The following is a 26,257-nucleotide window of genomic DNA, read 5'->3' as shown; positions in this document are numbered from 1 at the left end:
GGAAGACCATCCACCTTTGTGTTTCAAGGGTTCCAAAATGTCTCCAATGGCAACGTCATCTGGCAGAGACCTGGGGGACCCATCCTCCTCACTGAAATCTGTGTCCTCCATGAGGGCTCCATGGGTGAGTCCAAGTGCATCCTCTTGCACTTTCTCTTCCATGGCACTTCCTCTGTGTGGGGCTCATGGGAGGACTCAGAAGACAGGGGAACCTCCTGGGGGTTAGACGTTGCTTGAAGACTACCTTGGGACGGGATGAATGGGCTCAGAGCTTAGAATAGTGATGGGCTGTGATGTACCTAGTACACGGGAAGCCGCTGTTCCAGTCCTGGAGAAAGGCAGCTCTGCCATACAAAAGACCGACAGACTCGAGTAAATTCCCTCCCCGTCCCTGAGCGCCGACACCACCAGGGATGAAGCCATTATTGAGGGCTGAGACCCTCAAGGGAAAGGACCAATTCAATAAGCCCAGACATGATCCCCTCCCCAGAGACCCAGCATCGACCTCTCTGAGCCAAGACCCACTCTGATCTGATGGCAACGTAGTCCAGTTGGTCCGGAACACTGACATATTCAGAAAAGCATGCAATCCCAGACCTGTCATCTCCCCTTGGGTGAATTGGGTCCTGGAATTCCGAAACAGGGAGAGTCAGAAGAGGAGAGGTCAACCTTTGGGCCGGGGATCTTGCCAAGCCAGAGCAGGCTGGAGATGCCAACAGACCCATCTCTATCTGGCCCCTGAAGAAGCTTCCTCATCATCCTGTCCATATATGTGGGAAAAAAGGCTCCTAATGACTCTGGAGGAAGCTGAAGAATGAGTGGATTTAGCTGGAGATGCAAGCCTGGACCCAGATGCAGACCTATGATGCCCTTGATCCAAAGATTGGCTCCAATACCTATGAGCAGAGTGCTTTGGATCCTTGGTGGATCCTGAAGGACAGCCCTCAAAAAGTAATACTGGATCCAACGAACCTGTGAGATCTGACACCTGCTGGACCACCCTCTTCGGATCTGAAGGAGCAGACAAATCCGAGGGGGCCTAATTGCAGTCAGATCTGAAAGCCTCCGCTCCGAAAAGACCTCAGAACCTACCAACAGCTCTGGAGATATGGAATCCGAGACAGCCAAAGGCAGTTTCAGATCCAGAGATCTCTGATCCAAAAGCCTAGGCTATTTGAGTCAAAGAAGGAGAAGCGCACAGGGAAGCAAATGGGACTTTCCTTTTGGAATCCTTAGGGCCTGAAGTAATCGGGGACCCACAGACAAAAGGAATGCTACACAGACAGAGCAATCAGCCTCGATGTGGTCAATGCCCAAACAGACACACTTCTTGTGGGCGTCAGAATGTGGCATCTTATGCCCACAAGAAAAACACCTTTTAAACCCAGTAGGTTTGTCTTTCTCAGACATACCAGTCAGAAGACACACACACACACACACACACACACACACACACACACACACACACACACACACACACACACACAAAAAATGCAAGATAACAGGACCAAAACACTCCTGCCAAGACTAGCCAACTACCAAACAAAAAAAAAATTTGTACAACTACTTTAAGAAATAAGACTATTCCTGTCAATTATACAAAACCAAAAAAGGCCAACCTCCGACTAAAGAAAAAAGGGGATTACAAAAAAGTCTTAATGCCACTGACCAGCTAAAAAAGCGAGGGGAGGATAGTGGAAGAGAATTACTTAAGCCTGACAAATAAAGAAAATTACTTATTTGACAAAAACATCCAAAAACCAGTAAAGCAGCTCTGAGCCAAGAATCACATCTGTGAGTAAACGTGGCAAACGAGATCTGAGAGTTAGAGTACAGAAGGGATTATGGGAGAAGGAGGAGCTCGAGCCTTGAATCTATGTTTTGTGTAGTCCTGGATCGGATCTGACATCTGATCCAAGACCCAGTCATGAGGAATAATGAAAGGGAAAGCTGTCAATCCATGCTGGACAGCTAAAGTACAGTTGTGCGCACTTACCATAAATGTAGATGTCCGAGTGTATTCACTGTTGCAGTCATCACATTTGGGTTATCTGCTTGCAATAGCCCTCAGTCGGCCTGATTATCAAAGTCTTGGGTCCTGCGTCAGTTGCTGTCTCATCTTCCGTGACATCAGGTAGTCAGGAGTATAAAGCATGCAGACAACGCCATTACATCAGTTTTTCTTGCCCCAGACGTCATGTGCCCCCATAATGGGAAGCAATTATATACAAGGTTACACCTCCAACAAAAAGCAAATACACCAAAATGCTTTAAATCAGAATAGAGGTATAGTCAATAGAAGTCAGGGGGCTGAAGGGAGGGTAACCAGGACTGCAACAGTGAATACACTCGAACATCTACATTTATGGTAAGTGTACGCAACTGTACTATGTTCTTCATGTTTCACTGTTGCAGTCATCACATTTGGGTAGATTCCCAAAGCTAAGGATGGGAGGATGAATTTAGATAGCATTAGGACCAGCTATAAGCCCCTGCAAGACTGCAGTGGCAAAGCCAGCTCTGGATTTAGAGAAACTTGGCAAATGGTAATGCTTGGTGAAAGTATGTACAGAACTCCAGGTAGCAGCTTCTAGGATGTCCCTGGTAGGGACACCTCTGAGAAAGGCTGTAGAGGTAGATGCAGCCCTGGTTGAATGGGGTCTAATCCCCTGTGGGATAGGTTTTCCATGGTGCTTACAGCAGAAATGAATGCAATGGCCTATCCATTTAGAAATGGTTTGCTTTAAAACAGCCTTCCCCTCTGACTCTGCAGCAAATGCTGCCAGCAGCTGTTCGGACTTCCTTTGAGGTTTAGTTCTGTCCAAGTAAAATCTAAATTGTCTGTGCACATCTAAGGAGTGCAGTATCCATTCCCCTTTGTTTTGTGGATTAGAAAGAAGGTTGGCAAATGAATGGATTGATTAAGAGCCACACACTGGATACCACCTTGGGCATGAAGGAGGGAATGGTCCTGAGGGACACTCTATCTGCATAAAAGATGATGAAAGGCTCCACTGCCATAAGGGCTTATAATTCTTATACCCTTCTTGCTGAAGTGATTGCTAAAAGGAAGGCTGTTTTCCAAGAAAGGAATTTTAACTCTGCACTTTCAGCTGGCTCAAAAGGAGGAAGAGTGAGTTTTTCCAATACAAAGTTAAGGTCCCAGGCTGGAGTTAGGGCTCTCCTGGGTGGTCTTAAGTTTTTGGCCCCTCTGAGGAACTGCTTGAGCAGTGGATGAGAGAAGAAGGTGGTTCTGTGTTGTAATGGGCTGAAATGGCTGAGGCGTGAATTTTGATGGAGGAAAAAGAAAGTCCCTTGTGAAGCATCTCAGTTAAATATCGAAGAATCTGAGGTAAACTGGGCGCTGCTGTGCCCATCCCTTGAGTTTGGTTCCAAGCACAGAATCTTTTCCATTTTTCACGATAAGATTTTCTAGTACTAGGCCTCCTTGCCTCCAAAATTACATCCAACACTTGTTTACTGAGGGATGGTTACGGAGAGATTAGGTAATTAGCCAGGCTGCCAGGTTCGTGTTTGAAGCTGAGGGTGCAGAACCTAGCTCTCCTGCTGTAACAGCAGGGTAGGGGTCTGAGGCAGGTGCCATGGAGCCAGCAGTGACACACTGCGCAAGAGGGGGTACCAGTGTTGGCGTGGCCAGTCTGGTGCAAACAGTATCATCCTTGGTTTGTCCTGTTTGATCTTTAGTAGTACTTTGGAGAGGAGAGGCAAAGGAGGAAAGGCATAAACTGATAGATTTTTACAGCTGAAGGACAGAGCATCCACTTTCCAAGCTTGTTTGTGGGGAGTCCTTGTGCAGAATTTGTCCAATTGGTATTTCTGAGGGGAGGCAAACAAGTCTATATCTGGGCTCTCCCATTCATTTATCAACATGTTGAAAGTCTTTGGTTCCAGTTTCCACTCGTGTGGGTCCATGTGATTTCTGCTTAGTTCGTATGCCAGTGTATTTAGTTTTACTGGCAGGAATTGAGCCTGTAGATGCACTTGGTAGCTCAAAGCTGTGTTCCACAGAGCCATGGCTAGACTGCAGGGGGGGTAAGAATGGGTACCCCCCTGCTTGTTTATGTACCACATAACAGTGGTGTTGTCCGTCTTTACCATTAATTGTCCTGGAAGAATGTGGTCCTTGAAGGCTGTCAGAGCATTCTGTACAGCTAACATTTCTTTTTGATTGATATGCAGGTGCATTTGACTTGGGTTTCATTTGCCCTGAATGCATTTCCCTGCCAGGTGAGCCCCCCATGCATAGTCTGATGCGTCTGTCGTTAGGGTTTGGGTGGCAGGGGGTAGAGTGAATGGTAGTCCCTTGTTTTGGTGGCAGGCCTCTGCCCACCAAAGGAACTCTAACCATAGGCAAGTTATGATAGGAATCATTGCTTCTAGATCCTGAGAATGTTGACACCATATGCTTTTTAGATACCACTATAGTTTCCTCATATGCAGTCTTGCATATGGAATTAGTAGGACGCAGGAGGCCATGAACCCCAAGGCTTGCAGTATTTGCCTTGCAGATAGCAGGGTTTTTGTGGCCATTAGTTTGAAGTAAGTTGTCAAATGAATTTGTTTCTCTGGCGTGAGGAAAGCCATCTGGGAAGTTGTGTTCAAGCTTGCTCCCAGGAATATAATTTGTTGACAGGGTCCCAGATGTGATTTATTTTCATTTATGGTGTACCCCAGACAAGTTAGCACCTTTTGTACAAATACCAGATGATTCAAAAGTATGTCCTGGCTTTTTGCCTGAATTAGACAATTGTCCAGGTATGGGTATGTTTGAATATTTCTTTGCCTGCAAAAAGCAATGACTGGAGCTAGGCACTTTGTGAATACCGTGGGTGCAGTAGATAAGCCAAAGGGCAGTATAGAGAACTGATAGTGCATGTAGCCTGCTTTGAAGCATAGGTATCTTCTGCAAGATTCCCTGATTGGGATGTGCAGGTAGGCTTCCTTTAAATCCAGTGTTGCCAACCAGGCATCTTTGCCTGCAGAGCAATCTTTCCCCCTAAAGGAGCAGTCAGTTGAGAAGTGCTTGGAAGTTTTAAAGTTAAGTCATTGAGACAGCTTACCACAGGGGGGTGTCTTACTACTCCCTGATTTGGAAGTGGGAGCCCCCCACTGCTTAGTCTTGTGTGTACCCTAGGACTGAAGTCTGGGTGTTCTGCTGGTTCTGGGTTTGGACTGAGAAGGCCTGGAAGAGGCAGGAAAGGACCACTTCTTAGACAGCCAATGCCTACTTAATCTTGGAGGCTGTACTTGTAGGAAATCTTTAACAGTTTGCATTACTTTAGCTTTTTCCTCCATCTTTTTAAGAACTTCTTCTGCTTTGTTGTCAAACAGGCGGTCCTGATTTAAGGGAGCATCCAGCAATTTAGCTTTAACATGATCTGGCAAAGATTGCTCCTTAAGCCAAGCATGCCTTCTAAGTACAGACCCAGTGACAGCAGCCCTGCAAGCTGCCTCTAGTGAATCAAAACCACATTGCAAAGTATGTTTTCCATCTTGTTCAGCAGAATGCAATAAATCCTGTAAATCCTTATTTTCAGCACAGTCAGGAATCAACATAATTTTTTGTTTAAGCAATCCAATAATATGCTGCTGATACTTTAACATATGAAACTGGCAGTTTAAGGCCCTAATGGCCAAGGTTGCAGAAGTGTAAACCTTCCTACCCCATCTATCCAGTGCCCTGGAGTCTCTATCAGAGGGGGTAGGATTTTTAGCAGTAGTAGCCTTAATGGCCTTGGGTCCCTGTGAAATTATCTCAGGATTCGCAGTAGGATTTTTAAAAAGGAACTTGTGAGAGTCAGGAACCCTGTAATATCTATCAGGTTTTCTGGGAGCAGGAGGTAAAGAGTCAGGGGCCAAGCTAGATTCCGAAAAGGCATCATCAACAATGTCTAGTACAGGAGAGATAGCTAAAGACCTGTGTTGGGGCAGGAGTAAGAAATCCCTGAGCCTCTTTTTAGAATCAGAGTAATCCTGGCTTTCCCAGCGAAAATGCTTTCTAAGATTATGCAAGATTTCACCAAAAGAGAAATCCTCTGGGGGGGATGCAGGGGGAATAGATTCCTCTACATCAGAATCCTCAAAGGTAGATAAGGGTAAATCCTGGTCATCAGAGGAAACAGACATTTCAGAATCCTGGTCAGAAGTATCATAAGCAAATTCAGTTCTAGGTCTCTTAGAGGGGGAATGTTGGCTTCCCATGATTAAAGTAATAAGGTCTTCAGCCATTCTTATCATTTGTTTTTTAGGCATAGAAGCCTGACCATGCGGTCTGGGCGTCAGTTTTCTACACATGGTTAGAGTTTAAGGCCTTGAAGAAGATGGCGTCGGTTTAATATACAAATCAATAGGCCTGAATACACCCTCAGAAGCTAGTGCCTGCACAGCGGCTCCAGACCCATCCAAGGTAGAGACATCCAAAGGTTCCACAGTAGAACCATCTTGCGGCATACCTGTCTCCGAATGGGTCTCAGTAGAGGCCTGCAAATCTGAAGTAGCGGGTATCAGGGGCTGCGAAAGCGCCTGAGTACCGGCGAACTGGCGACTGGCTTAAGAGAAGCTTCATCGGCAGATTTGGACCTAGGCGGCCTGTCTCTGTCTTTATCTTTGCATTTCTTCAGAATGTCGGTAGTCGGATGGCTTACCGAAGACATATCTGGATAATTGAACCGAGTACCAAAGTATTTAGAAGTTAAAATATGCCAACGGCGAATAGTTTGTTGCTTAAATAAGGCACAAAACTGACAGCGAGGTACGTCGTGGTCAGGGCCTAGGCAAGGAATACAGTACGAATGAAAATCTTTATGAGGTATTTGCCTTCCACAAGAAATACAATTACTGACTTTTACTGACATCGGTTTAGGGAAAGAAAAAGTTTCCCCAACGGGGTACTTAGCCTTAGTTGAAGACTTCGGTTCTAAAACTCAAAAACAAAAATTTCAGGAGTCGGCCAACTGGCACTTGCGAACTGCTTTTGCTTCAGGCACTGCACGGCAAGAAAGACTTATGTAATGGCGTCGGCTGCATGCTTTATAGCCCTGACTACCTGACGTCATGGAAGATGAGACAGCAACCGACACAGGACCCAAGACTTTGATAATCAGGCCGACTGAGGGCTTCTGCAAGCAGATAACCCAAATGTGATGACTGCAACAGTGAAACACGAAGAACATCATCAGATCATATACAGCCACGCACTTATACTTATCAGCAATAAAACATATATTTTTGTGATGTGGGAGGAAATCAGAGCACTCAGAGAAAACCTAAAGGGATAACATGCAAACTCCTAAAACACTGTGACCAAAAATCAGGAATAGGTTCATAGGTTCATAGGTTCATACTAGGCTATCTGCCCTAGGACATTTATAAGCCTAGCCAGAGTGTGTGTGGCTTTTACCACCCCTTAGGATGAGAATACTATACCCATTAGTTTGCTGTGCCTCTGTCCAGCAGTGACACAGAGATGATTCCCGGGATAAACCTACGATCTCCCATCCACTCGTCAAGATTTCTCTTGAACAGAGTCAGTGAGGGACTCTGCCTCACATGGACTGGGATTCTGTTCCATAGTGTAGGGAGTCTCTGGGTGATGAATCTGTCCCTCCAGCACGTCCTATTTATATCCGTTTTGAGGTTTAAGTCTCTTGCTCTCATGGCTCTGGTGGATTTGGATTTTTTGAGGTGGAGCATGTCCATTAATTCCGGGTTGGACATGGCCTTGTATGTCAGGCAGAGATCACCTCTGAGCAGATGGTATGCGACTGAATAGAGCTGGAGTTTCTTCAGTCAGGCAGCGTATGACATATGTTTGAGCCCCTTTATCCTTTTGGTGAGGAACATTTGGGGTCTTTCCAACTGCTGCAGGTGTCGGGTAAGGTACATTCCGAATGGGGCGTTGTACTCAATCATTGGTCTGATAAGTGAAGAGTACAGGGGTACAATGACCTCTCCTGATCTGGATGTGAATCCCTTCATGATCAGGTGGGCAATGTAGAAGGTCTTCCTAACCACTTTGGCAATGTGAGTGTCAAAAGAGAGGTTACTGTCAACTTGGGTCCCCAGGTCCCTGATAACGTCTTCTGTGTTTAATGGATTACCACCTATGTGGTAATTAGGGGTTACCTTGTTTTTCCCAAAGGGTATGACTATACAGTTTTTGGCATTTAGCTTAAGGCCATGACTCTGGCACCAGTTATCCATTTCTATGAGACCTCTCTGGAGGATGTCTGTGTCTGATGGAGTGTCAATTATGGTGCCCAGTTTGCAGTCATCTGCAAATTTTGTCAGCCACAATCCCCTATGTTTGCCTGCACTTCAGAAAATAAATGTCGAACAAGAGGTGAGCCAGGACTGAGTCCTGTGGGACACCGCCTGTGACCGGCTTAGAGTCTGACATGGCACCAGCAACTCTAACCCTGTGGGTTCTGTCCTTGAGCCAGTTTGCAACCCATCTTGTGACATATGGGTTTACATCTAAGCTGGTGAGCTTTTCTATGATGCCTGAGTGGGGTATTGTGTCGAACGCTTTTGCTAGGTCAAGGTAGGCTGTGTGAACTGCCTTACCCTCATCAATTGCCTTAGTGACTGTTTCGAAAAAGTCGACCAAGTTCAAGAGGCAGGATCTGCCCTTGGCAAAGCCAAATTGGGTAGGATCCAGTGTCTGTAGGTCCCCAATGTCTTTATTTAGGAGTTCCATTATGATCCTCTCCATAGCTTTGCAGACAAGGCTCATCAAGCTTATGGGGCGGTAATTTCCAGGGTCCGTAGAAGCACCGCCTTTGTGGAGTGGGACCACAGTTGTCGTACGCCATTCTTTGGGTACGTATCCTGTAGTAAGGCTAAGATTAAACAGCAGCCTTATGTGTGGGTTTAGTTCCTCATTGAGTTCGTGTAGCACACAGCCGGGGACACCGTCCGGTCCCATTGATGCTGTGTTTTTTGCTTTAGAGAGAGCAGCTCTCACCTGGGCATCTGAGATGTTTGGGAGGCTAGACTCTGGTGGGATAGATATTTCTCCTTTTGGGGGGGAGGGAGGGGAGAAATTTACACTGAACCTGTCTGCCAGTATGTTGGCAATGTCTGTGGGTTCAGTGATTTTTGTATCATTTTGGACTAATTCTGAGCATATCTGGGAGTTTCCAACCAGGTTTCTAACATAGCTAACGAAGGCCTTATGATTGTCTTTAGTGTCATTAGCAATTTTTCTCTCAAAGTTGGCCTTGGATGATTTTATGAGTGATCGTAGTTTTTTGCTAGTAGTGATCATAGATGCCTTCCCTTTTAGGAATTTTGCTCTGTCATGTAGTAGCTTTCTCCTCTTGTTGTAGAGTTTGTTTATGGCTGGGGTCCACCAGACTGGGCGCCTGCCTTTGGTGGAAAGGGTCTTGATTTTATTAGGGATTGCTTGATCCATACATTCCTGGAGGTGCTCGTAGAAGGCATTTGTAAGGGTTTCAGCAGCGTGGGTTGTGGTTTCCACTGGCTCGGGGGCCTTGAAGGATACCACTCCAGTCTTAAGAAGTGTGAAGTTTGCTTTTGAGAAGTTCTTCACTGTGGTCTTTTGCTGGGGTTGGGGGGATGTGGATCTCCAGTGAGATTAATTTATGGTCTGATCTCACCAATGAGGGATATACTTCCGGTGTGGAGCATTTTGTCCCCATGTTTGTGATGATCAGGTCTAGTATATTTTCTCCTCTTGTGGGAATGGTGACTAGTTGTTCCATAGCATTTGAGTTTATGAACTCCAGGAACCTTTGGGCTAGGGTGTTGGGGCTTGAGTAATGTTCCCAGTCTATGTTTGGGTAGTTGAAGTCACCCAATATGATGGTGTTTGGAGAGACATTCATACTCTCCAGTGTCTTCAGGAAGGCCTGGAAATGAGACAGATATCTTATCATTAAGCTTTTTTAATACTCATCTACCCATCAGGTCTTTCATACCTTCCTCTACGCAATTTTGCTTATACGTCTCCCTTCAAAAATAAAATAGTAGTGGAGGGGAACTTGCCACAGAAGCACCTATCTGCAATACTGTGAAATGCTACTATTTTTCTTCTCATGTAGCTTTAAGTATACCATTCCTTCCTTAGCAGGCTACTCCAAGTGATCAAACACCATATCCACCAACACCAAGACTGTTTTTATATCTCTAGTACATTTCTGCACCAGTGAATTGTGATTGTTTTATAATCTAATAACATAACCCCCAACACATCAACTTGTTCCCTATATGCCCAGCCTTAATGCCTTTCTTACTCCCACAAAGACTGGAGGAAAGTGCTCACACAGTCATTACATGGACAGTACAATAAACCAAATATGCTCTTACTTCATCTGTCAGTGTTTTTGCAGATATTTTCTTCCGACGGGAAACAGGTCTCCATTCCTCATTCACTTCATAATCCTCTTCATTCATCCATTCATTGAAAGTGTCTGTATCCAAAATCCACTTTGCATGAACCTATTAGAAAGTAAAGAAGGGACAGCTATACTAAAGGCAACAGAAAAAGAAAAGAAAATGTCCAGCACTCCAAAGAGAACTCATTCACTACTAAAGCATTATGCACAGTCACTTATGTTAGGGCTTCAATAAATCAATTCAAGGAGGCAAGACAGACTTATAACACTGCAGAGGCTGCAAGGACTACAAACTGAAAAACTTGGAAAAAAAGTAAAACTCACACAGTTCCATAATTAAGAATGTCACAACAACATTGTAAGTATATAAATGTCACATCTGTACAAATAAAGCATACACATGTAAGCATAGAAACAAGTATTCTGTTTTCTGTACAGTATACCTCCTAAAACTTTTCTTATACACTACTTAGTTCTTTGCTTCAAATCACGAATTCCAAAAGTTTGGTTCCATATAGGTTATATCCTCTTATATTCATATCTTCAGGGGAAATAAGTAAGCAATTTGTTTTACATTCAACAGATCATTTGAATATTTAATTTTAGTTATATGTAAAATTTCATAAAATCAAGATATTTCCAATCAACATTACAGTATATAAAAACAGTAATATCTACGCACACCGACTCCCTAAACATGTCTCATAGCCTAACTTCCCCCAATATCTCCAATATTACAAACTACATTAGCAGATGCTAATAAAACAATCACTCGCTAAGATTTTCCTCAAAACTTATGTAGCGGATAGTGGTAGTCTAAACAGCTAACACTTGGGGATCTACTTAAACTCAACAAAGTTCAGTTCAAATACTGGCAAAAAGAACCAAGACATGTTAATACTATGTAGTACTCAATTTTAAATTCCTTCTTAAAACGCAAACAAATTATATATCTTTAAAGAGAGTTTCTACTAGTAGAAAGTTAACAACACAGAGACTGCACAACTTTGGGAAAGTGGGAGCATTAACACTTCACATTCCACTATGTTGTAGAAGCTCAAGAGTTGCTATCATTACGTGTATGGATAAAGCAAATCACCCTATGTGGGATACAGACACACACACACACACACACACACACACACACACACACACACACACACACACACACACACATGCACACAATTGTTCAGCTCTTATTTGAGGAATTGAGTGTCAAGATCAAGCAAGTCAGTTTTTTTCACTTATTTAATTAACCTGACTTTATATGACCTTCATGACATATTCATAATACTATGATGAAATACTGAAATATGGATGAAGATTGACTCAGCAAGCTGTTTTTGGTTAAATGTGACATCTGAACAAAATCACACTTCTCTGAAAGGTGGCTTAACTATAGCAAAAAAAGGTATTTTCTGTGAGCAGAAAACCCCTGTTGCACACATACCCCTCTAAATATAACAACTAATTATATGCTGCAGCCTGGGAGAAGAAGGAATTTTGTGCAGTAAACTGGAGTCTTGGTGAAAATTTTAACAACACATACATGCATTAATGAAATGAAGACCTCCCTTTATTTTTTTAAGTATATTGTTACACTTTTCATGCATCTGTGTTCCACAGTTAATTTTATTTCTGAGTATACTATTGAAGTTAAACCTGCAAGCGTTTTGAAAACAAAACAAGCATTATGAAAAATTTTATGAGGTTTCACTTTCACTGTCATCTCAAGTTTTTCCTTATGACCAAACAACTAAATGTGTCACCACGGGGTTGTTGCAATGGTTTAAATATACCAGTAAAGCATTCTGAGTAATCAAAAGAGCATATTTCTTCAGAGGAGCAGCTACTTAGTTACATTAAGGTTTCACTAACAAATTATCACGTTAATGTTCAATGCAGGGAGTTCAACCTGTAAAAAGAAACTGACAACTCTTCCTCTCCTGTTGCTGCATCTAGCATGGAGAAATAGTAGCTTATACATTAATGCAGGTTATGAAGCATTGTGATTTAAACCCTTTATGATGTCATGTCAGGAGTTTTCTGCTTAAGGACACTTTCAAAGGGACATCTGTATGGACAAAATTAATTGCAAAAATAACACACTTCTTGCATCACACACTGTAAAATTTGATACTATAAATAGGGAATAGTCACAAAGATTTTTTTATTTAAATTTGCTATGGAAAGTGTGACAATGCATCTTAAACATTCACTACAGAAAAAATGTGACAGATCCCTGACAGGTGCTTTATTAAAACGTTATCACAATTGTTTTTGACTCGTTAACTAATTTCTCAATATGCAACAGTCTATCTGTCATAATATGCTGCACAAACGAGCTTTACTGGCATATGCATGCTGAATCCTCAAGGCAACATCACATGTACTAATACTGCAGTTTACAATGGAGGGAATATATGCCACATCATTAACTAAATGAGTTCAACAAATGGCCCACCACACAAACCAGATACCTCGGTATTACCCACATCACTTAATTCATACACAGTACCTATCTTCATCTAGTGCCGCGGTGGTGCAGCGGTAGCATTGTTGCCTCACAGCAAGAGGTTCTCCCGTTCGATTCTCGGCTGGAGTGCGGGGAGTGCCTTTTGTGTGGAGTCTGCATGTCCTCCCCGCGGTTGGCTGGACGTTCGAAAGACATGCGTAAATGGGCGTGCCTTCTTTGAAGGTTGAATGCCGAGCTGGCACATCGGCATTCGTTAAAATCTACTGCCAATCATTAGCGGACCGGAGTTCCGCTGTGGCGACCCCTAACCAGGAAAAGCCAAAAGAAAAACAACAACAATCTATCTTCATCTAAACAAAAAGCTACCAAACCACATAAGAACAGTGCTACTGAAATTACATCATACCAGCTTCAACAGGTCATGAAGCACAGTATTAAAGGCCTCTGAAAAGGCCACTACAAACCCTCACACTTTAAGATGACTCCACACATCTGTAGTAACTGACATCACAGCTTAAGACAAATCAGCTATACAGCAAATAGCTGTTTTATTAACCAACCTTAAACATTCTGAAGCATAAAACACCAAACAAATCCAACAACTACAAAACAGTGTTGGCCTCTGTCTTGCATCCACAAGCAGTTTTACCCGATTTCATTTTTTTGCAAAGTTACCAGTTTTCAAAGGATTGTTCATAGTATGTGTAAGAAAATCTGTAACAGATATAATGACTCTTCTAAAGGACAACTTGTACATCATGAATACTGTGCTCACAGCTCTGTCTCTTCTGAGTCAGGCAGAAATTAGAACTGATCAATTAAGGACTCATTCATAAGATAAAAAAGGTAACCTAAAGTTAATAATTTGTGAACTGAGGGTTGTAGCTAGGAACTAAATATTCTATTTAAAGGGTAAAAATAAAACATTTCAGAGCTTTACCAGAAAGGCTCATCCAGACTCTGCTACACTTTGCTGTGAAGGAAAGGTTAGTTTGCTTTTAATTGTTGTATTTTGTATTACTTTATTCCCTTTTTATATTTTGAATACTGTGCTCACAGCTCTGTCTCTTCTGAGTCAGGCAGAAATTAGAACTGATCAATTAAGGACTCATTCATAAGATAGAAGAGGTAACAAAGTTACTCATTTGTGAACTGAGGGGAGCTCAGAACTAAACATTCTATTTAAGGGGTAAAATAAAACATTTCAGAGCTTTACCAAAAAGGCTCATCCAGACTCTGCTACACTTTGCTGTGAAGGAAAGGTTAGTTTGCTTTTATTTGGTGTATTTTGTATTACTTTATTGCCGTTTTAAATTTTGAATACTGTGCTCACAGCTCTGTCTCTTCTGAGTCAGGCAGAAATTAGAACTGATCAATTAAGGACTCATTCATAAGATAGAAGAGGTAACTTAAGGTTAATCATTTGTGAATTGAGGGGGTGGAGCTATGAACTAAACCTTCTATTTAAGGGGTAAAATAAATCATTTCAGAGCATTACCAGAAAGGCTCATCCAGACTCTGCTACACTGTGAAGGAAATGTTAGTTTGCTTTTAATTGTTGTATTTTGTATTACTTTATTGCCTTTTTATATTTTGAATAATGTGCTCACAGCTCTGTCTCTGAGTCAGACAGAAATTAGAACTGATCAATTAAGGACTCATTCATAAGATAGAAGAGGTAACTTAAGGTTAATCATTTGTGAACTGAGAGGGTGGAGCTAGGAACTAAACCTTCTATTTAAGGGGTAAAATAAAACATTTCAGAGCTTTACCAGAAAGGCTCATCCAGACTCTGCTACCCTTTGGTGTGAAGGAAAGGTGGGTTTACTTTTAATTGTTGTATTTTGTATTACCGTATTGCCTTTTTATATTTTGAATACTGTGCTCACAAGCTCTGTCTCTTCTGAGTCAGGCAGAAATTAGAACTGATCAATTAAGGACTCATTCATAAGATAGAAGAGGTAACTTAAGGTTAATCATTTGTGAAATGAGAGGGTGGAGCTAGGAACTAAACCTTCTATTTAAGGGGTAAAATAAAACATTTCAGAGCTTTACCAGAAAGGCTCATCTAGACTCTGCTACATTTTTCTGTGAAGGAAAGGTTAGTTTGGTTTTATTTGTTGTATTTTGTATTACTTTATTGCCTTTTTATATTTTGAATACTGTGCTCACAGCTCTGTCTCTTCTGAGTCAGACAGAAATTAGAACTGATCAATTAAGGACTCATTCATAAGAAAGAAGAGGTAACTTAAGGTTAATCATTTGTGAACTGAGGGGTGGTGCTCGGAACTAAACCTTCTATTTAAGGGGTAAAATAAAACATTTCAGAGCTTTACCAGAAAGGTTCATCTAGACTCTGCTACACTTTGGTGTGAAGGAAATGTTATTTTGCTTTTATTTGTTGTATTTTGTATTACTTTACTGCCTTTTTATATTTTGAATACTGTGCTCACACCTCTGTCTCTTCTGAGTCAGGCAGAAATTAGAACTGATCAATTAAGGACTCATTCATAAGACAGAAGAGGTAACTTAACGTTAATCACCTGTGAACTGAGGGATGGAGCTAGGAACTAAACCTTCTATTTAAAGGGTGAAATAAAACATTTCAGAGCTTTACCAGAAAGGCTCATCCAGACTCTGCTACACTTTGCTGTGAAGGAAAGGTTAGTTTGCTTTTATTTGTTGTATTTTGTATTACTTTACTGCCTTTTTAGATTTTGAATACAGTGCTCACAGCTCTGTCTCTTCTGAGTCAGGCAGAAATTAGAACTGATCAAATAATGACTCATTCATAAGATAAAATAGGTAACCTAAAGTTAATCATTTGTGAACTGAGGGGTGTAGCTAGGAACTAAGCCTTCTATTTAAAGGGTAAAATAAATCATTTCAGAGCTTTACCAGAAAGGCTAATCCAGACTCTGCTACACTTTGCTGTGAAGGAAAGGTTAGTTTGCTTTTATTTGTAGTATTTTGTATTACTTTATTGCCTTTTTATATTTTGAATACTGTGCTCACAGCTCTGTCTCTTCTGAGTAAGGCAGAAATTAGAACTGATCAATTAAGGACTCATTCATAAGATAGAAGAGGTAACTTAAGGTTAATCATTTGTGAATTGAGAGGGTGGAGCTAGGAACTAAACCTTCTATTTAAGGGGTAAAATAAAACATTTCAGAGCATTACCAGAAAGGCTCATCCAGACTCTTCTACACTTTGCGGTGAAGGAAAGGTTAGTTTGCTTTTATTTGTTGTATTTTGTATTACTTTATTGCCTTTTTATATTTTGAATACTGTGCTCACAGCTCTGTCTCTTCTGAGTCCGACAGAAATTAGAACTGATCAAATAAGGACTCATTCATAAGATAAAAGAGGTAACTTAAGGTTAATCATTTGTGAACTGAGAGGGTGGAGTAGGAACTAAACCTTCTATTTAAGGGGTAAAATAAAACATTTCAGAGCTTTACCAGAAAGGCTCATCCAGACTCTGCTACCCTTTGCTGTGAAGGAAAGGTGGGTTTACTTAATTGTTGTATTTTGTATTACCTTATTGCCTTTTTATATTTTGAATACTGTGCTCACAGCTCTGCCTCTTCTGAGTCAGGCAGAAATTAGAACTGATCAATTAAGGAGTCATTCATAAGACAGAAGAGGTAACTTAAGGTTAATCATTTGTGAACTGATAGGGTGGAACTAGGAACTAAACCTTCTATTTAAGGGGTAAAATAAAACATTTCAGAGCTTTACCAGAAAGGTTCATCTAGACTCTGCTATACTTTGGTGTGAAGGAAAGGTTATTTTGCTTTTATTTGTTGTATTTTGTATTACTTTACTGCCTTTTTATATTTTGAATACTGTGCTCACACCTATGTCTCTTCTGAGTCAGGCAGAAATTAGAACTGATCAATTAAGGACTCATTCATAAGATAGAAGAGGTAACTTAACGTTAATCACCTGTGAACTGAGGGATGGAGCTAGGAACTAAACCTTCTATTTAAAGGGTGAAGTAAAACATTTCAGAGCTTTACCAGAAAGGCTCATCCAGACTCTGCTACACTTTGCTGTGAAGGAAAGGTTGGTTTGCTTTTATTTGTTGTATTTTGTATTACTTTACTGCCTTTTTAGATTTTGAATACAGTGCTCACAGCTCTGTCTCTTCTGAGTCAGGCAGAAATTAGAACTGATCAAATAACGACTCATTCATAAGATAAAATAGGTAACCTAAAGTTAATCATTTGTGAACTGAGGGGTGTAGCTAGGAACTAAGCCTTCTATTTAAAGGGTAAAATAAATCATTTCAGAGCTTTACCAGAAAGGCTAATCCAGACTCTGCTACACTTTGCTGTGAAGGAAAGGTTAGTTTGCTTTTATTTGTAGTATTTTGTATTACTTTATTGCCTTTTTATATTTTGAATACTGTGCTCACAGCTCTGTCTCTTCTGAGTCAGACAGAAATTAGAACTGATCAATTAAGGACTCATTCATAAGATAGAAGAGGTAACTTAAGGTTAATCATTTGTGAACTGAGAGGGTGGAGCTAGGAACTAAACCTTCTATTTAAGGGGTAAAATAAAACATTTCAGAGCTTTACCAGAAAGGCTCATCCAGACTCTGCTACCCTTTGCTGTGAAGGAAAGGTGGGTTTACTTTTAATTGTTGTATTTTGTATTACCTTATTGCCTTTTTATATTTTGAATACTGTGCTCACAGCTCTGCCTCTTCTGAGTCAGGCAGAAATTAGAACTGATCAATTAAGGACTCATTCATAAGACAGAAGAGGTAACTTAAGGTTAATCATTTGTGAACTGATAGGGTGGAGCTAGGAACTAAACCTTCTATTTAAGGGGTAAACTAAAACATTTCAGAGCTTTACCAGAAAGGTTCATCTAGACTCTGCTACACTTTGGTGTGAAGGAAGGGTTATTTTGCTTTTATTTGTTGTATTTTGTATTACTTTACTGCCTTTTTATATTTTGAATACTGTGCTCACACCTCTGTCTCTTCTGAGTCAGGCAGAAATTAGAACTGATCAATTAAGGACTCATTCATAAGACAGAAGAGGTAACTTAACGTTAATCACTTGTGAACTGAGGGATGGAGCTAGGAACTAAACCTTCTATTTAAAGGGTGAAATAAAACATTTCAGAGCTTTACCAGAAAGGCTCATCCAGACTCTGCTACACTTTGCTGTGAAGGAAAGGTTAGTTTGCTATTATTTGTTGTATTCTGTATTACTTTACTGCCTTTTTAGATTTTGAATACTGTGCTCACAGCTCTGTCTCTTCTGAGTCAGGCAGAAATTAGAACTGATCAAATAAGGACTCATTCATAAGATAAAAGAGGTAACCTAAAGTTAATCATTTGTGAACTGAGGGGTGTAGCTAGGAACTAAGCCTTCTATTTAAAGGGTAAAATAAATAATTTCAGAGCTTTACCAGAAAGGCTAATCCAGACTCTTCTACACTTTGTGGTGAAGGAAAGGTTAGTTTGCTTTTATTTGTTGTATTTTGTATTACTTTATTGCCTTTTTATATTTTGAATACTGTGCTCACAGCTCTGTCTCTTCTGAGTCAGGCAGAAATTAGAACTGATCAAATAAGGACTCATTCATAAGATAAAAGAGGTAACCTAAAGTTAATCATTTGTGAACTGAGGGGTGTAGCTAGGAACTAAACATTCTATTTAAGGGGTAAAATAAAACATTTCAGAGCTTTACCAGAAAGGCTCATCCATACTCTGCTACACTTTGCTGTGTTGGAAATTTTAGTTTACTTTTATTTGTTGTATTTTGTATTACTTTATTGCCTTTTTATATTTTGAATACTGTGCTCACAGCTCTGTCTCTTCTGAGTCCGACAGAAATTAGAACTGATCAATTAAGGACTCATTCATAAGATAGAAGAGGTAACTTAAGGTTAATCATTTGTGAACTGAGAGGGTGGAGCTAGGAACTAAACCTTCTATTTAAGGGGTAAAATAAAACATTTCAGAGCTTTACCAGAAAGGCTCATCCAGACTCTGCTACCCTTTACTGTGAAGGAAAGGTGGGTTTACTTAATTGTTGTATTTTGTATTACCTTATTGCCTTTTTATATTTTGAATACTGTGCTCACAGCTCTGCCTCTTCTGAGTCAGGCAGAAATTAGAACTGATCAATTAAGGACTCATTCATAAGACAGAAGAGGTAACTTAAGGTTAATCATTTGTGAACTGATAGGGTGGAGCTAGGAACTAAACCTTCTATTTAAGGGGTAAACTAAAACATTTCAGAGCTTTACCAGAAAGGTTCATCTAGACTCTGCTACACTTTGGTGTGAAGGAAAGGTTATTTTGCTTTTATTTGTTGTATTTTGTATTACTTTACTGCCTTTTTATATTTTGAATACTGTGCTCACACCTCTGTCTCTTCTGAGTCAGGCAGAAATTAGAACTGATCAATTAAGGACTCATTCATAAGACAGAAGAGGTAACTTACCGTTAATCACTTGTGAACTGAGGGATGGAGCTAGGAACTAAACCTTCTATTTAAAGGGTGAAATAAAACATTTCAGAGCTTTACCAGAAAGGCTCATCCAGACTCTGCTACACTTTGCTGTGAAGGAAAGGTTAGTTTGCTTTTATTTGTTGTATTTTGTATTACTTTACTGCCTTTTTAGATTTTGAATACTGTGCTCACAGCTCTGTCTCTTCTGAGTCAGGCAGAAATTAGAACTGATCAAATAAGGACTCATTCATAAGATAAAAGAGGTAACCTAAAGTTAATCATTTGTGAACTGAGGGGTGTAGCTAGGAACTAAGCCTTCTATTTAAAGGGTAAAATAAATAATTTCAGAGCTTTACCAGAAAGGCTAATCCAGACTCTGCTACACTTTGATGTGAAGGAAAGGTTAGTTTGCTTTTATTTGTAGTATTTTGTATTACTTTATTGCCTTTTTATATTTTGAATACTGTGCTCACAGCTCTGTCCCTTCTGAGTCAGGCAGAAATTAGAACTGATCAATTAAGGACTCATTCATAAGATAGAAGTGGTAACTTAAGGTTAATCATTTGTGAATTGAGAGGGTGGAGATAGGAACTAAACCTTCTATTTAAGGGGTAAAATAAAACATTTCAGAGCTTTACCAGAAAGGTTCATCTAGACTCTGCTACACTTTGGTGTGAAGGAAAGGTTAGTTTGCTTTTATTTGTTGTATTTTGTATTACTTTACTGCCTTTTTATATTTTGAATACTGTGCTCACACCTCTGTCTCTTCTGAGTCAGGCAGAAATTAGAACTGATCAATTAAGGACTTATTCATAAGACAGAAGAGGTAACTTAACGTTAATCACTTGTAAACTGAGGGATGGAGCTAGGAACTAAACCTTCTATTTAAAGGGTGAAATAAAACATTTCAGAGCTTTATCAGAAAGGCTCATCCAGACTCTGCTACACTTTGCTGTGAAGGAAATGTTAGTTTGCTTTTATTTGTTGTATTTTGTATTACTTTACTGCCTTTTTAGATTTTGAATATTGTGCTCACAGCTCTGTCTCTTCTGAGTCGGGCAGAAATTAGAACTGATCAAATAAGGACTCATTCATAAGATAAAAGAGGTAACCTAAAGTTAATCATTTGTGAACTGAGGGGTGTAGCTAGGAACTAAGCCTTCTATTTAAAGGATAAAATAAATCATTTCAGAGCTTTACCAGAAAGGCTAATCCAGACTCTGCTACACTTTGCTGTGAAGGAAAGGTTAGTTTGCTTTTAATTGTAGTATTTTGTATTACTTTATTGCAATTTTATATTTTGAATACTGTGCTCACAGCTCTGTCTCTTCCGAGTCAGGCAGAAATTAGAACTGATCAATTAAGGACTCATTCATAAGATAGAAGAGGTAACTTAAGGTTAATCATTTGTGAATTGAGAGGGTGGAGCTAGGAACTAAACCTTCTATTTAAGGGGTAAAATAAAACATTTCAGAACTTTACCAGAAAGGATCATCTTGACTCTGCTACACTTTGTTGTGAAGGAAAGGTTAGTTTGCTTTTATTTGTTGTATTTTGTATTACTTTATTGCCTTTTTATATTTTGAATACTGTGCTCACAGCTCTGTCTCTTCTGAGTCAGGCAGACTTTTTTCACCACCCTCCCACCCAGTTACAGCTGGCATGTTAAATACCACTGTCTTTCTAATTACCTGCCTCTTATGTTAACTTGACCATGTATCTCATTTCCTCTCTGCTTTCACTGGCTTGTGTGAGTAATTACAAAATTATCATTTTTGAAATCACTCCCCTTCAACTATTTAAATTTATTGGCCATCCTACTGTATTTCATAGTACCAGAATACAAAAGTGACCACCGCTTTCAATCCATCTTGCTGTTTTAAAAATAGTAACTCTCCACTAAACCTTAACAGGTAAAACTTAAGTTACCTACTTTCACATCTAACTTCTCTAGTGCACACTGCAGTGTGCATTTTTTTCCTCTTACCCTTAAGCATCCATGTGACTAGCACTTGCTCTAATACCTGCTGGAAAGCACTAGGAAGCCTTAAACTGATACAAGCACTCAACCCTCTTTGTTAATAAGGAGAAATTAATCGTAGGCAGCAAACAGCCGGAAATTGCAAAGCACCTTGCTAAGGTAAGCAAAAACAGCTCCTGTACTTTACAAAAAAAAAAAAAGAAGCACCAAACCAGGCATGTCCAAGGGTCAGCTTCTGGCGATTTCTCCTGTCCACCTGGTGAATCTGGGCATACTGGGACAATGCAGCAATTGCCTCATGTACACAGACAACCCTCTCCTCCTACCACCCAACACTACAACCTGTGAGAGATGCACTTACATAGCCAAACTGGAAGCAAAGCTCTCTCCAACCAAGATTGTGCCAGACAGTCAAGAGGAGAAGGTTAACACCTACACTACACCTCAAGCAACACATAGCCCTTCTAAACCCACCAACACCCACATATAGCAACACTAAATCCACATATGCGGAGGCCCTTAACTGTAACCTGCCCAAAAAACAAGGACCTCTGAAGCTGAATCGCAATCAGACACCAATCACAACCAAAGTGTCACATAGCTCACAACACCAGTGTGCCACCCAGCAACAGCCCCTAAGGCAAGACAACGTACCTAACACTTTAGTCATAGGTGACTCTATAGTCCGGCACACTGATGTCCCATTCACCAGGTTGAACAAGGAGAAAATTACAGTCAGTAGACTGTTGGGTGCTATGATCTGCCACATAACGCATGCACTCAAGTCACTCCACAACAAGTACAAATATGACTTTGTCATTGTCCATGTTGGAGTGAATGACTTGACACATACCTCCTTGGACTACATGAAAAGAGACAAGAAAGAGCTCTCGGATCATGTGGCCCAGGCAGGTATGACCCTAGGCCTGAGCAGCATCCTGCCTTCGCCCAGAATGATACCACAATATAAGGACAAAATGATTGACTTCAACAATTGGCTAAGCTTCTGGTGTCGTTCAAAGAGGATCCGGTATCTGTCTGCTTGGGACGACATGATCGACAGACCATGGTGCTTTGTCAGAGATGGTCTGCACCTGTCACCCCTGGGATTCAGGTTACTGGCTAAGGCTCTTGCCACCCCTATAGTGCCTTTTTTAGGCAAAGTTCAAAGGACAAAACCACCACAACAGGTACAAGCATGCAAAATTTGAAGGTAATGCTACTCAATGCTAGAAGTCTAAACCTCAAAATGTACTCTCTCAAGGCACTCCTTAAAATGGAGAACATCAATATCTGTGCAGTAACTGAGACCTGGTTCAAGGCTCCAGACAGCACCCCTGCAATACCAGGCTACAACTCTTACCACACTTTTCGGCCACCAAACCAGGGACCGAAACATTAAAGGTGGAGGAGTGTCCATATTCATCAAGGATATTCAGACCACCAGGCTAGCTGCCCAACACAATGCGTCTGAAATTCTCCAGGTGCAACTAACACTAGGTAAAACTGCAATCCAAATTGTAGCTTGCTACAAATCCCCCACCATGCCCCAAGATTCTCACCACACCTTTCTAAACATACTGGAAAATATTAAGATAGAACCAAACACCCTAATACTGGGTGATTTTAACTACCCTGCCATTAACTGGGAAAACTACTCGTGTACCAACACCTTTGCCCAACAGTTCATGGAATTTACAAATTCCAACACCCTGGATCAACTAATCCATAGTCCCACCAGGGGCTCCAATATCCTAGACCTGGTCATTACCAATCGATGCTCCACACCTATGGTCACCCCCTCGTTAGTCAGGTCTGACCATAAGCTAATCACCCTTAACATCCACATCCCACCCCCCAGTAAGGAAACCTCTATAAAAAACTTCTCCAAAGCCAACTTCTTACTACTCAAGTCAGAAGTGACAAACTTCATGACACCCATGCAGATGGGAACTGAAAGTTTGACTGCTGAATCCTACACTAAGGCACTGTACGAGCACATCCACTCATGCATGAATCATGCCATCCCAAATAGAACTAAGATACTCTCCTCCAAAAAAAAAGGAAGCCAATCTAGTGGTCCCCTGCCATAAACAAAGAAAGAAACTGAGATCCCTCATAAATCCTCCAAAGCTAGTTACGAAAATAAAATGGCCAAAGATTCCAAAGACAACCACAAGGCATTCTATAACTATGTCAAGAATCTAAATGGCAATGCTCAAATCTGCTCTGAGCTACATCACAATGGCATTAAATATACTGATCCCAAGGATATTGCCAATATCCTGGCAGATTGATTCAGTGCCAACTTCACCCCCCTCTCACCCCCTAAACAGCCCATCTCAATACCGGAAGATTGCCAAATTCCGGTAATAACGGCCACACAGGTAAAAAACGCACTCTCCAAAGCTAGGAATACAGCATCCATGGGACCAGATGACATCCTGGGCTGTGTACTACATGAACTACTATATGAACTGGCATCTCACCTAAGTGTCATGTTTAATCATAGCCTCACCTCAGGTTTTGTGCCCAGTGAGTGGTGCAGAGCTACAGTTATCCCACTCCACAAGGGGGGATCCACCGTGGATCCTGGAAACTTCCGCCCCATCAGTCTGATGAGCCTTATCTGCAAGGCCATGGAGCGTATTATCATGGAACTTATAAACAAAGACATTTGCAACTTTCAAACACTGGACCCCACCCAGTCTGGGTTCGTGAAGGGCCGATCTTGTCTCCTGAACCTGACTGACTTCTTTGACTTAGTCTCCAGAGCCATGGATAAGGGTAAGGTGGTCCACACAGCCTATATAGACCTCGCCAAGGCCTTTGACACGACCCCCCACTCTAGAATCATAGATAAACATACTAAGCTGGGCATTAATCCCTACATCACCCAATGGCTTGCCAACTGGCTTACTGACAGAACCCACACTGTAAAAGTAGCCAACTCCAAATCCAGCTCCAGACAAGTGACAAGTGGGTTCAGTCCTGGGACTGCTCTTGTTTGGCATCTACTTCTCTGAAGTACAGGCCAACACTAACGGACTCTGGCTAACAAAGTCCACAGATGACTGCAAACTGGGAGCCATTATTGAATCTCCAAATGATGTGGATACTCTACAAAAGGGCCTTACAGAAACAGATGCTCAAGCTCAATGCCAAGAAATGTATAGTTATCCCCTTTGGGAAAAAACATGTACCTGTGAATTACCACATAGGTGGCAGTACACTAAACACCGAAAGTGTGATAAGAGACTTAGGGACACAGGTGGACAGTGGTCTCAACTTCGGTAACCACATCGCCACAACAGTCAGGAAATCTTTCTATGTGGCACACCCCATCACTAAGGGCTTTTCATCCAGAAAAAAGGAGGTCATTGTCCCACTGTACTCATCCCTCATTAGACCCATTATAGAATACAACGCCCCATTTGGTATGTACCTCTCAAGACATCTGCAACAACTGGAAAGGCCACAGAAATACCTCACTAAAAGAATCCGAGGCCTAAAGCAGATGCCCTATGCTGACCATCTTAAAAAACTCAAGCTATACTCTGTCTCATATCGTCTACTCAGAGGCGATCTCTGCTTAACATACAAGGCCATGTCAAACCCAGAGCTGCTGGACATGCTACACTTAAATAAATCCCAATCCCTCAGAGCCACACGCTCCAGGGATCTAAATCTTGTCATCACAATGAACAAAACATGCTGGAGGGATAGGTTCCTGACCCAGAGACTCCCCAGACTCTGGAATAGATTGCCCATACATGTCAAGCAGAGTGCCTCTTTGGCCCTTTTCAAAGGGAACCTTGACAATTGGATGGGAGAAAGGAAATTCACCCCGGGAATCACGTCAGTCGCCCTGCTAGACAGATGTCCAGAGAAGTAAATAGTGTGGGAAGAAATAGACAGGGAATTGTTATGGCTAGGCTTGTATAGGCCCTAGGGCTGATAGCCTAGTACCAACCTATGAACCTATGAAAAACTCACCAGCCTGAACATAAACCCCTATGTCACGAGGTGGGTTGACAACTGGCTTACAGGCAGAACTCACACGGTAAGAATAGCGGGTCCAGATCCGACTCTAAACCAGTCACAAGTGGTGTCCCACAAGGCTCCATCCTGGGACCCCTACTGTTCAGCATATACTTCTCAGAAGTACAGGCAAACACAAGAGGACTATGGCTAACCAAGTTCACCGATGACTGCAAACTGGGAGCCATAACTGACTCTCTGGCTGACACGGACATTCTCCAAAAGGGCCTTACTAAGACGGACACCTGGTGTCAAAGTCATGGTCTCAAGCTAAATGCCAAAAAATGCATAGTCATCCCTTTGGGAAAAACAAAACACCCATCAATTACCACATAGGTGGCAGCCCTCTTAATACAGAAGAGTTAATAAGAAATCTGGGGACCCAGGTAGATAGTAATCTCTCCTTTGACAATCATATTGCCAAAGCAGTTAGGAAATCCTTCTATGTAGCCCATCTAATTACTAAAGGGTTCGCATCTAGAAATAAAGAGGTTATAGTGCCCCTCTACTCGTCACTCATCAGACCCATCATAGAGTACAATGCCCCATTTGGGATGTACCTCACAAAACACTTCCAACAGCTGGAAGGACCATAACAGTACCTCACCAAGAGGATTACTGGCCTCAAACATATGTCCTATGCAGCCTGACTGGAAAAACTCCAGCTCTACTCAGTCGCATATCGCTTACTCAGAGGTGATCTCTGCCTGACTTACAAAGCCATGTCCAACTCAGAATTGATGGACATGCTCCACCTAAAGAAATCAAAGTCACTGCGAGCCACTCGCTCTAGTGAGCTAAACTTCAACACAACAATAAACAGAACAAGCTGGAGGGACAGATTCCTGTCACAGAGACTCCCCATGCTTTGGAACAAAATTCCTAACTACATTAGGCAGAGC

General features: G+C 41.4%; 1 protein-coding gene across 1 annotated transcript in view; it reads right to left on the bottom strand.

Annotated features, from left to right (window-relative positions):
* SMARCC2 (SWI/SNF related, matrix associated, actin dependent regulator of chromatin subfamily c member 2) overlaps window positions 1-26,257 on the bottom strand; it is a 2,789,858-nt gene that overhangs the window by 1,719,902 nt on the left and 1,043,699 nt on the right. Inside the window, exon 9 of the mRNA XM_044083737.1 lies at window positions 10,351-10,482. Within this exon, the coding sequence (XP_043939672.1) occupies window positions 10,351-10,482 (132 nt within the window). The remainder of the gene's footprint in view (window positions 1-10,350; window positions 10,483-26,257) is intronic.

Source organism: Protopterus annectens, chromosome 9.part0 (assembly GCF_019279795.1).
Source record: "Protopterus annectens isolate FY-2018-M chromosome 9.part0, PAN1.0, whole genome shotgun sequence".
Taxonomy (NCBI): domain Eukaryota; kingdom Metazoa; phylum Chordata; order Ceratodontiformes; family Protopteridae; genus Protopterus; species Protopterus annectens.
This window is presented reverse-complemented; position numbering and strand designations above follow the sequence as displayed.